This window comes from Cloeon dipterum, chromosome 3 (genome assembly GCF_949628265.1).
Source record: "Cloeon dipterum chromosome 3, ieCloDipt1.1, whole genome shotgun sequence".
NCBI lineage: Eukaryota > Metazoa > Arthropoda > Insecta > Ephemeroptera > Baetidae > Cloeon > Cloeon dipterum.
The window spans coordinates 27,099,400-27,111,547 of record NC_088788.1 but is presented as its reverse complement, the minus strand read 5'-3'; the positions used below and the strand labels follow the sequence as shown (position 1 = coordinate 27,111,547).

Below are 12,148 nucleotides of genomic sequence, written 5' to 3'. Positions count from 1 at the left end.
CTGCGACCAGGGGGCAGCAAAAGCCGAACCCGCAAGCCACCAGCCGCTGGATTGTGAGTGCGTGTAGAGAATTTTTTTATTTTTGTGGCGATTTTATTATTTTGGAAAAAACATGCCAAAACATGATTATTTTATTGTACATAGTACCGTTTATTGCTATTTTTTATATCAATATTTGTTTATACTATATTTTTTTCAGTTGATCATACTAGAAAGTCGATGTCTTTAATACAATCGACTGCAGTTGTTATCTCGTTAATTAAAACAGCATTTTATCATTATTTTTTCTTTCATTTTTATTTAGTTTCGTATATATCTCAGCATAAGAATAGTATAAATACGTGTTTTTACAATATTTCTACCTTCAAATTTTGCTACGCTAATCTGACGCTGTTCACTTTATTTCCAATTACACAAAATTGTGTTTATTGTGCTTAATGATCGCGGTATTATCTTATATAACTATAAATTTTTAATTATTACCATTAATCAGTACAAAAACATTTAATAAAAAATTATGCCTTTGCATGACGAAAATTGTAAGTTCTAGCAGCTATATAGTAAAACCAGATGTGCGAAATAAAATGTTCGATCACAAAAGGATATGTTTTCACATCTGGTGAGAAATAAATAACGATAAAAGGCGAATGTATCATCTTTGAGTTTGCTTTGACTAAAATCATTCTCTGGTTGTAAGAAATACTGTAGCTGACTGTTAAGGCAACTTTGTTGATCAGTGATTAGCACTGGGGTCGGTTTTGAGTCCTCTTTTCATCAACTTGGCTTTCTGTGGGATCACATAGCAAAATTAAAACTCGCACTTTGTTACGAAGCTCATTGTCAGATGTACTTACCAAACCACCCTCACCCTTCTTCATCTTTTGCACCTTGGTTTTCTTTTCCTCCTGCTTCTTCTTTGCCTCCTGGATCTTTTCCTTGATCATTTTTGTCTGCTCTCTCTTCCAGATATCTTTAAAATCCTTGCAGAAAGGTGACCAGAAAATGAAAAAGTCTTTGGGCGCCGCATCCTGCAGTTTGACGCCCTTTGGCACAAACTGGTAGAACTTCATGACCGTACTAAACCTGTACATTTATATTTAGCTCAACACAATCATTGCTTTGAACAATGTATACTTTAATTTGGCTTCCACTAGCGCTTCATTTTCATCAGACCATTGTCTTCGAGCTGCGGAAAAATAGCTACAGTTTATTCCATTTATTTAAATTTATTTTTTACCTTTCTCTAAAAAGGTTTCCATTTTTTCTTTAAAGGGCTGCAAATGTTCTTCAGACGAAGCAATTATAACGCGGTCCGATTTTCTCTGACAGACTATAGTAAAAAATTAGACATATTCTGCTCGTATAAGAAACTTTAATTATTACTGTCGAGTTCCTTGTTGAGTCTTTTTAGCTCCAATTCAACGTCATCAAACTCGACCTGACCCGCCCGGTCTATGTCACCGGGCTCTGGAGTTGGCACAGGCATCTCCAAAACTTTGGTAGAATCCTGACGCTAAAAATTCATTGCATGTTGAGTGTTGTCTCAAAAACTTTGTAGTTATTTATTTTTGCCTTCATATAAATCATTACGATGTAGTGGAGGAGCGTGATACTGTTGTCTCTGCTTTTCACGTCACGCAATTTTGGAAGAATCTCTAGACCAAAACCATCAGCTTGTCCTCTAGCTCTGTTGCCTCCGTTCATATAATTACCCAGCGCCAAAATAATGCTGAGTACGGATTGCAAACTCTCAGACGACATAAGGAGCTGATTTAAAATTCAACTTGATACTAGTGTAGAAGAGAAAATGTACGTTTCAATTACTTCGCATGTGGAGGAAATGTTGCTTAATTTGCTGCTTAAATTTATGATTGCGTTATCGAACTCGTTCTGGAACATGAAGCAGGAGATTCTGTCTGCGAAATTTGGTATCTCAGATAGCTCGTACAAAAATCTGTAACAAAAGAAGTTTCAGGGCATATTCAAAATTGTTATGTACAAATTACTGTTCAGGTTTGTCTAAGGGAACGTCGGGTTTGTTCTTTACGTGGTCTCTAATTGATTCTAACTCTTCATTTGTGGCTCTCTGCAAGAAACAAACGCAGATTTAGCTCAACTCAAATATTAAGGTTCCAAATTGACTTACCACTTCGTAAATTTGTTGTAAGGCTTCAAGGCTCACAACCGAGGTATCAAAATGATATATAGCTGTAATGTGGTGTTATCAGAAAATGGGGAAGTTAAGTCCAGATTAAATACCATTTTCTATTTCAGGAAATTCAAGGTGCAAACTTGACGATAAAATTCCAACTCGCTGAGATCGCTTTCCATCCAAAATCTTTACTGCCTATTTTTCATTTATTAGATCCGGTGCAATAGAGTTTAAAAAAATATACCTCCATTTTTAGTGGCCTCTCCTGTTTCTTCTTTGCTGGCTTCCTCTCCACAATTTGCCTGGAGAAAAGGTCTGTGAATTCGTTGAGACTCTCGATGTTAGCTTCCTCGAGTTTTAACCATAGAGCGGTTGGGGACTTAGCGGGTTCTGAGCTTGGAGATGGTGGAGGGGAGGCTTGAGCTGGTATTTGAGCATTTTCGGGAACTATGATTCTGGTCCAGTAGAGAGGCTTCATAGGAATCGGAGGATTGACCGGCGCTTTCCTCATGGCTGGAAAAAAGAAGAGTTTGGAACATTCCCTTTTTTCATTTTGAAATGAGGCAAAGCAAACAAGTAGCACATTTATTTTCACTAAAGCAATCTAAGCTAATTTGCTCAGCACAATTATAGACCTGCGCACATGAACAAGCAATTTCTTCTATTGGGACTTACCAGTAACAGGTCCTGGTAAAACTAAGGGCGGATCGTATGTTGAAAAAGGCAGGGAGACTATGAATTTACCATTTATATCTAACGTTCGAATTTAATAAGAGTCTAAATTAAATGAAACTCAAACTATAATAAGTCTAACTCAAAACTTTTTCCAGTTAAACAAAATGTTCACTCCTTTATACTTACTTGCTTGGTTTGAAGCCCAGCCTCCAGGTGGTGGAGGCGGCAACGAAGGTGGCAAACCTGACGAGGCACCCTCTGGTAATGGTGGAGGAGCAGGACCCATTCCTGGAGCGGGTGGAGGCGGCGGTGGGCCCCCAGAGGGCATCGGAGGTGGCGGAGGCGTCATTCCCGAAAGTGGTGGAGGAGGTGGAGGCGGTGGAGGCCCCATTACGGGTGGTAGAGGAGGAGGAGGCGGCGGGGGTGGTCCAAATGAGGGAGGCATCGGGGGAGGAGGAGGCGCGAAATCGCTAGCTGGGGGTGGAGGAGGTGGTGGCGGCGGCGGTGGTGGGACAGGTGACGGGGTAGGTGGAACTTGCACAGCAGGAGATTCAGGTACTGGAGACTCCACTTTTTCCAAAATTGAGGCACTGCTGACGGAGTTCTTTTCGGTCGGCGATTCTCGCTCTTTTTCTTCGGCCTCTGGACTAGAATTGGTGGGGTTTGGAGATTTTGCCGCAGAATCGCCCGGCAATGGCCTTTGCTCCACCTTTGGAGAGTCAAAGTCCATTTGTGCACTCTGAGTCAGTTGCTGTAACGCAGAGAAAACAAAGATCGAGTAACGCAACCTGTACAGCTCCAGTGCTCGGCCGGTTGCATACTTTGACCGACCACGATAGCGATTGGAATTTACCTGAATATCAGCTAAGGTTTTATAACGCTCAACCTCTTGTTTTAGAGATTCAATCATTTCCTCCAACCTATGAATTTTTTCCTCTGCCTCTGCCAACTTTTCAGCGTACTCTCCACGCAGGTTGAAGGTGGAAAGCTCCTGACTGCGCGATAGGCGCTCTAGACTATCCTTGTGCTCTCTCTTGAGACCAATCACTACTTGTTGGAACTCTGGATGAGAGTGAAAAATTTTAATTGCAGCCCAGTAAAAAAATAGTTGGAACAAAATTCGTTCAAATTGTGTGTATTACCTGGGCCCTTAGGAAGAACATCTCCAATGGGAGTTGCAGGCAATGAAGCAGAATAGTCAGGGGGACCCTTCGATTTTGCCATACCACCTTCACTTAAATCTGTTTGCAAGCATATTCCAACCAATCCAGCCACCACATTAATGAGCATGTTAGAACATTTTTTTTGTTAAATAACAAATAAATATCGGCAATCATCGTGCCAAAAATATTTGGAATGACACAAGAATATGGAATGAGAAATGCAAGGCACAAACATTCTCCCCAACAAATGTTAGAACAAAATTTAATTGTTAAAAAATCAGTGATTCTCATATTGAAAAATAGATGTACCAACCAGCTTCAGAGTATCTTGCACCAGGTTTCGAGACGGCTGGTTGGATGGCTTGGATGTCAGGTAGGGCCGGCGGCCAGGCAGCACTGGGCAGCCTGCCTGGTGTACATGGCATGTTGGCTGGGGTTTCTGAGTGGGCCCAGTAGTACATCAGGTCAGGCTAAAATATTACAGAAATATTTCCAAATGTGAAAACTGCATACATGAAAAACTAACATAACAATTTATGGAAAATCAAATCAATAAATTTGATAAATTTCTTAGCAGTCTTAGTTTTTTCTTGTGCAGGATATGAAAATAAGAGGCACTGTTTCTTAAAATACTAACGGCGTAAGTCCTTACCCTGAAGAGATTTTCCAAAGGTGCGTCTTTGTCCACGATTTGCTTGATCACGCCGGCGACCAACATGTGTGTCGCAAACTGCGCTACCAGGATGCGCAAATCCTGCGGGGTGAGCAGGAGACGCAGGTAGTGATCCTCGCCGAAAGCGGTCAGGAACCAGTTAATGAGCATTTGACCTGCAAAATTAAAAATTCAAGACTCATGGTTATCCAGCAAAATAATACCGGAGCACTCTGTTCAATCAACAAATTTGAGACGCAAGTATACAATACATGATATATTTAGATTTGTCAACGATCGGAGGATATATAATCTGATTAAATTCAATCCACATACGCGACCACGAATTAATTTTTGCAGGATAATAAAATATATATTACTGGAAACTTAAGTTTAAAAATACTCACATTAATGGAGCGGCAAAATATTTCTTTTATGAGCGGATATGAAGAAAACAGGTTCGCGTGTCTGAGTTTCCAGTGAAATTATTGAGCACGCCAGCGAAGGAAGGAAGACAATGACTGTCTCGATCTTCTGCTCCTTACGAGTTAAAGAAATAACAAAAGCGTCTCGAATAACCTCCCACATGCACACCACACAGTCTGCCGCGGTAATAATAATTGACGTGTGTGCATCTACGCCCACAAGATGATCCTTTTAATTCTCATAAAGAGAACGATTCCGCTTTGAAAAATTTCACCAAGCGTCGGCCGTCTCAAATTAGAAGGCTAATAAATGCGATCGCAGAGTAGTTTCGAAAGAGGTAATCGAATACAAGAAACAAACGCAACCATACTGGAACAATAAAATTGGGTTTGTTCGCAGGCAAACCGCGCCCAATACACTTTCAATTATTGCGTATCAATCAGCTCGAGGAAATGAAACATTAAAGGCGATTCACGCGTCAGCGCCTTGCTGAAGAAAAATGAAACTCACCTTCGAACTTCTCGTAAATCTGGTACTCGAGCTTCTGCGGCATGTTCTTGGGCCTGGCCACCCTCTGATCGATGGTCGCCCTGTCCAGGGTGAGACTGGCCACCTTCCTGAGGACGTTGCTCTCGGGCGGCACGTCGGACATGGAGACGAGGCGTCGGAGGGGCTGCGACGCCTCATCGCCACCTGAAAACATTGCAAAGTGAGGCCTGGCCGGGAGGTGCGAACTGGCTAAGCCGAAGGTTCCAACTGGCACAAAGGCGTGTATGAGAGAATTAACCGAGCGCGATTCATAAAAGGGGACTGCTGCGTGTGTATTATTATGGCAGGGTACATGAACATGAAATCTGAAACTGCAGGTCACCGAGATCAAACACACACACGCTCCGCGCGCGGCTGCCTTATTGTAGGTGCCAAAGAGAGGCAGGGAGATTAAGCACCTTCCAGCAATTATTACTGAGAGGTCTGCCATATTGGTCACAAAACTAGTCCACTGCGGCGCTGTCACGACGGGGTTGTGAGAAATACCAATTCGTGACTGGTGCGAAGTTGAAAGCGAGGAAGAATAAAGGGAATACTGGATTTTAAATTTAAGGTAAGAATTTAAAATTTTACTTATTTTCTTAACTAAAATCTAGATGAATTAATAATTAGTACTTATATTTTTCGAGTTAACTGAAATGCAAATGTAGCTAAATCGGTTTATATCGATATATCCCTCATTGGAAGTTTTCAGATTTTCATGTTTTTAGTTTTCTGTACTTAACAAAACTTAAAAGAAAATTTCAACCAAAATCCTGATTTCCTTAAGTACTATCAGCCTTTAAAAACAACAAGCAATTGGGAAATTGTATGGTAGATAAGAATAGTTCTTAAATTTAAATATTTGCCTTTCCGAAAAATTTGTCGTTTTTTACTCTTTTAATTTTTTTTAATATTTCAGCGCTCTATCTCAAGTTTGAGCGAAATTCTTCAGTTTTAAATAACATCTTTCTGTTTTTATTGAAATGCATCGCCTCTCCATTCTCGATAATTCCTATTAGATATTGAATTAAATTTATGAAACGACTTAGTCAGAAATCAAATCAGACCACAAGCAAATTTGCTTGCTATGAAGCATAAAATCAGCGTTTTACACATCCCTCAGGAGAAAAATTAAAATCCATGATTTATATATCCGTCGTCTGGCACTAACAATGACTAATAAATTTAAAAGCCCAAGATGTTGTGGCGTCGGCGTGCTCGAGGAACTGATCGTTGTTGTCCGTAATTAGTGCTGCTGGACGAGAGTGATGTGAGAAAGAAAAGCATATTGTCTTATCGCGCGCGCTCATTCTCGAGCAGTGAGTTTGTTTTTATTCCAACAGTACCGTTTATGGCAGTACCTGGCAGGTCGTAGGTCATCGCATATCAGCCGCCAGACAATGTGCAATTATTAACCGTGCGCCGAACGTGCGTTCTGCACCACTGGATTTAATTTAAAAAAATATGGTTAGCACGCCCTGCCTGGACAGCAAAATAATATCTCCGTGGGAAAATTCGTTTTTTATCACTTCTTGGTCAATGCCTCTGCCAAGAATGCGATTTTTTTTGCAAAAAAATATATAATCGCACGGTAATCTACTTTTCTGGTGAATAATTGTATCAGAAAATCTAATCTAATCTAATGAACTGTACCACAAAAGGGTAGGGTACAGACCAACATGACTTCATCTTGGTCTAACCATTAAAATTTAAAAATTGCAACCGATATTACGAGCGAAGTTTTTATTTTTGACAAGCTGAATACTTTATGGCACTTGACTAGCTAGCAAACAGGAAAGGGTTGTACGCTTGAGTGACGCGAAGTCACACTTGATGGATCACACTAGCTAGGCGCAATTATGATCATTACTCGCCGTAATACGTAAGATTGGAATATCAAATTTAGCACGACGCATTTAAAAACAATTTATAAAAATGAAGCTGCACATTTCGACGTGGGCAGGTCGCTGACGCGGCCCCAAAAGATTTGGTCGTGTGTTGTGAGCTGCACCGTGATATGCTGATAAAAGGAGCACTCTCTGGGTGAGCGGTTACATTGAGATTTGGTGCTCTAGGCACATCTCAAAGGTCACCTTTGAAATTACACTCACAGGAGAGAAAAAGAAAGAGGCAGCGGAGAGGTCTACCACGCCTTCCACTTCGTGTGTATGCAGCCAACCTGGTTTAACAGCATTTGTTTGTTGTCAGAGAGTAAAAAGGAACGTTAGATGAGACTTGAGAGTGGAGCGAGATTTAAGTTCTGGAAGTGCCGGCCGTGTAATAAAAATAATTCCAAAAGCGGCAGATCGCGCGAAAGACGGAGCACAGACTGCGCTTTCAAATTGTTCCGTTAGACACCGTTACCGCGTACTCCAAGAGAGTATCATTCACAATTTTGTAGTTTATGCCGTTTTATTATGCAACGCGCGCAAAGAGCGTGTGTGCGAAACTGCTGAACCCGGAGTTAGATTCAGTACCAAATGCAACTGGAAATTCTTCAAAGAGTAGTTCACTGTTATTCGCCATGGTTAGGAAACGAGTTTGATATTGGATGGAAGCAGTCTACGGTAGAAACTTGTTTGTAATTAAAATGATATGGTCGATTATGCATATAATATAGATACACTTATGTGAAGTGACGGCTTGAAATAATTTTCTTACGCTGCTTTGACTTGGCGTAAAATCGACCATCATATTTCAAGCTGCGGATATATCCTTGGGGCAGGGATTTAAACAGACATATCGGATAAAATTTAATTTACTGCTGAAAGATTTTTAAATATTTGTCGATAAACAAAAATTATCTTTTTGAAAACTTTTTATTTATAAAAAGTAAAATTAATTGATTCCGCAGGTGCATACCTGGTAAAGGCGCAACATGCCCACTCTCCGCAGTGGACACGACCTCTGCGGGCTCGGTGGTGAGGGGCGAGAGCTCCACCTTCTTGTGCCTGACCAGGGTGAAGGCGCCGGCGGAGGCGGTTCTGGCCGGCAGCCCTGTCTCTTCGGACACGTTTCCGGGCACTGCGGACACGGTGGTGGCCGCGTTGGCCGTGAAGCTCCTGCTCATCAGCTCGCTGGAGCAGTTGAGGATCTCGGAGAGCAGGTCCTGCCCTGGCGAGGTTGCCGGCGTCAGGTCAGGGGTGGAGGCGGCAACCAGGGGCGGTCGCTCGTCCGGGGGTGCTGGCACGGCGGCGTTGGACACGAGCATGGCCTCTCCGGCATCGGAGTGGTAGCTGCTGGCCACGCTTCCTCCCTGGTGCGGCGCGAGGGTGGCTGCGGCGGCCACCGGCGAGGTCAAAGGGTCGGAGAACAGCGAATCTGCGCTCGACTCGCGGCTCGCCAGCTGCAGCTGCTGTTCGGGCCTGGCTTGGCCCGCGACTGCTGCCGAAGAAGCTACCTGTTCAGCGCCTCCCACGGACGCATCCTCGCCAGATGGCGCACCTGACGCTGCCGGCACCTGCTGCTGCTGATCAGGGTTCTGCAAAATGCGGACGGCAAAAAGCATTTAATGTTTTATGTCTGTCTGATAAGGAGGGTGTTTGTCTGTTATGGTGACTAATTTCGACTGATAAGATATACTGGAGCGCGTATATGAAATGTAAAATACAGTATTCATTCGGCTTATTATGCCATCTGTGAAAATGACAGGATACGGAACACAGGATATACGGAACATAGTTTTGTTACTCACTGTTGCCAAAAATTTGCTGAATTGAGAAGGGGAGGTAAAAATTAAATTATAATCAATTACCATGCAACGCTCGCTTGCATGGTAATCTGGACAGAATTTTTCTTTTTAATACACGAGTTCTAATTTTTAAGGTGTTTACGGTTAATTAATAAAGAGCTAAGTATTTGAACAAGAGGATAACCAAAATCATATCACTTTGAGACCTCACTATATTGATTCAACTGATTTTTAATAATAATTTGTGCAGTTTAAAAAAGGATATATTATAGAAACGGAATTTTCTTGGATTTTTTTGCTTTTAACAATGAGCGCGCCATGACCCAGAAATAATTTTGAGAACTATAATACAAGAAATACATGTTGAAAATCAAATTTTCTTGTTAACCTGAACAGTGTTATAAATCCAAAAAAGTTCAATGAGATTATAGAGCTGTATTAATTAATCAAGCGTAATTTTGAATATTATTTCATGCATTTAATTACTTTTGATATCCACAAGCGAAAATAAAAATGGAAAAATACCATTACAAATCTATAGGGATTTGCTTATGCTGTGCTGTAACACGCACATACAACAAAATAAACAATTCTGTGACAGATAAAAACAAATTAAAAATCATAGTTTTGATTTATTTATTTGTATAAAAACGAAAAATTTATAACGAGATCAGTCTTCTACAATTTCTAGTCTTAGCAGAAAAAATATTTCAATATTTATTAGAATTTCTACCTCCGCTGACTCTGCTGCGTGTTTTGCCTTTTGGTTTTTAGCTGGAGATTTGCCCCGATTTCCAAGGAACAACTTGCTTCTGCTTCTTCCAGGACTCGCAGACCCTATTCCAGACGGGGGTTTCCCACCAGCATTATTCTTCGCTGAACCACCCTAAGAAATTCATAAAATCAATTGAGTGTCGTGGCTCAAGTCTAGCGACGTTGAACAGGTCAGTTCGACGCGAATGCCTTTCTAATCAAATATTCTTAACTATAACTCGATCAGTGCGCTGTCACGTCGCCACCGGGAAAAGCTGCAGCCGCGTGACCAACGAAAATAGAGCTTGCCTGTAAGTTGCCCATATTCTGGTTGCTGGTGACCTTTCGCCGGAAAGAATGGAGGATGCTGGAAAAGGGTTTGAGCAGCGAGAATCCAGCGGCCTCGGAGATCAACAGGTCACCATTATCGTCTGGGGTCTTTGGGGGCCGCTGCCACTCCCAGGGGTTGAAAGTGGAAGCCTCCACCCACGGGTCCTCATCAGCTGTGGACCCTGTTGACTTGCGATGGGCCGTTTTCGCGGCGCCGGCGCCGTTGGTGCCCACGAAAGAGCCTTTCGCTCGCAGCATTGTCTCCTCCGTCGATTTGGAAAATCAATATACCTCCAGCCGAGCAGGCAGACGGCGCTTTTCCGTTCCTTTTTTGAAAACCGGCTTAGCGTGAAATGCGACCATCGCAGAGGCAAAGGAACGTGTTCAGTGTAGAGAGACAGAAGTAACACCTGGCGTAGCCAATAAAATAAATGTGCATTAGCTGTGGAATATTGCAGAAATATTCCAGGAATTGAAGCCACGAGCAAATTACTCAAGCTGTATTGTTATATCTATTTATTGCATACTTGAATCAATCTGGTACATAAATCTCTTAATTTAAAAGTGTAAGAATTGTGAAGAGTATGAGCTAGACAGCTATTATTATTATTCTTGTTTATTCTTGCAAGGGTCAACACAATAAATACATTAAATATGAAAATATTGGAGTAAAAAAATAACTTTTTTTTATAAAAAAATATTGTGCATTGCAAACTTTTTAAGGCAAGCTATGAGGGGAACTCTTGAAGATCGATGAAAAACTCAAAAAATATTTGATAAACTTACGTACATGTTAGGTTCGAAATTTCCAAAGAAACAGATAATCCTCCGAAAGCGGAAAAGAATAATCACGCTGCTTTTTCTTCCACTGTAGCTATTTTATCACAATCAGTTTTAGCCGCAGCGAGCGACCCCAAAAATGAAATATCTCTTGAGATAGCGCCAGCTCCAACGTCTGCTGTGCACTACGAATGTCTACTGAGAAAACAGCATATTATGTACGCCGCCGAAACAAAAGTACATGCTCTCTATACATATTATGTATGCTGCTGATGCAGCGGCGCAAAAAGGCTTCATTCTTAATCTCTCCTCGTGTGCACGATTCGTGGAGGGACGGAAAAATCACCGAGCCCTGTCCTTTGCCGTTATTGTGTTCTCTGTTATGCAATTTCTTTGTGCTCGCACACGTAAGAGGGTTGGCAATAATTGCGATGGAAAGCGCACATTGTGACTTTAAAGTGTTTTTAAGTCCAGTAAGATGTAAAGAAAAATTTACAACATCGTCGTTTTTATGATTTATTCTATGATAATTATTCCCAAAACTTTATTTTCTAGTTTTCATTTAGCAAAATAATTCATTTTTCATGTCTCAAGCGTCTCCATTAAAAAATACTGATTCAGAATTTAATTTTAGTTAGCAAGCCCCACTTTTGGTTCTTTATATTTTCTGGAACTTTGGTTCAATATAATATTTAAAAATTGAAAATAATTATAGATTTGGCACAGACCCTCTCTATCTATAATATAAAGAGACCTAAAAGCTAGCCGATGCTCTTTTTATGCTCATTTTGTAAACAGCAAATTTAAATAATTGCATGAAAGCTGACGAAATTAAGGTTATTCGTGCTATTAATTATGATCGTAATATAATAATTATAATAGCTTGTTATCTCACGTTGGGTATTTCTTATTCCCCTCCTTATTCCCAAATTTTCCCTTCCCGCTGGATGCATTCAAATAGAGCTGACGTATTTGACACGTGACGCTGACGTCAC

At 41.2% G+C, this 12,148-nt stretch overlaps 1 protein-coding gene across 2 annotated transcripts; it reads right to left on the bottom strand.

The window, feature by feature from the left end:
* Nucleotides 1-278: 278 nt before the first annotated feature.
* Nucleotides 279-11,356, bottom strand: capu (cappuccino). Of its 2 annotated transcripts, XM_065482727.1 has the most exons (23): nt 11,164-11,356; nt 10,353-10,783; nt 10,024-10,176; nt 8,462-9,080; nt 8,261-8,314; nt 5,579-5,761; nt 4,643-4,818; nt 4,304-4,460; nt 3,970-4,068; nt 3,681-3,889; nt 3,014-3,578; nt 2,828-2,848; nt 2,397-2,665; nt 2,260-2,347; nt 2,147-2,208; nt 2,007-2,086; nt 1,825-1,954; nt 1,573-1,767; nt 1,384-1,513; nt 1,238-1,330; nt 1,135-1,186; nt 855-1,083; nt 279-787 (listed from the first exon to the last, which is right to left on the bottom strand). In XM_065482727.1, the coding sequence occupies exons 2-23, from the start codon at nt 10,629-10,631 to the stop codon at nt 734-736; spliced, it is 3,897 nt and encodes a 1,298-aa protein (XP_065338799.1). In that variant the 5' UTR covers nt 10,632-10,783; nt 11,164-11,356; the 3' UTR covers nt 279-733. The 2 variants fall into 2 exon arrangements, with proteins under 2 accessions (XP_065338799.1, XP_065338800.1); XM_065482728.1 differs by lacking the exon at nt 8,261-8,314 and having other exon boundaries at nt 280-787; nt 11,164-11,355.
* Between the last annotated feature and the right edge of the window lie 792 nt (nt 11,357-12,148).

Coding starts and splice junctions, on each gene's coding strand:
- capu (XM_065482727.1), bottom strand. CDS start 10,631: ATGCTGCGAGCGAAAGGCTCTTTCGTGGGCACCAACGGCGCCGGCGCC. Junction 3,579..3,680: donor AAACCTTAGCTGATATTCAG/GTAAATTCCAAT, acceptor TCTGCGTTACAG/CAACTGACTCAGAGTGCACA. Junction 2,087..2,146: donor TACAACAAATTTACGAAGTG/GTAAGTCAATTT, acceptor TGTTTCTTGCAG/AGAGCCACAAATGAAGAGTT.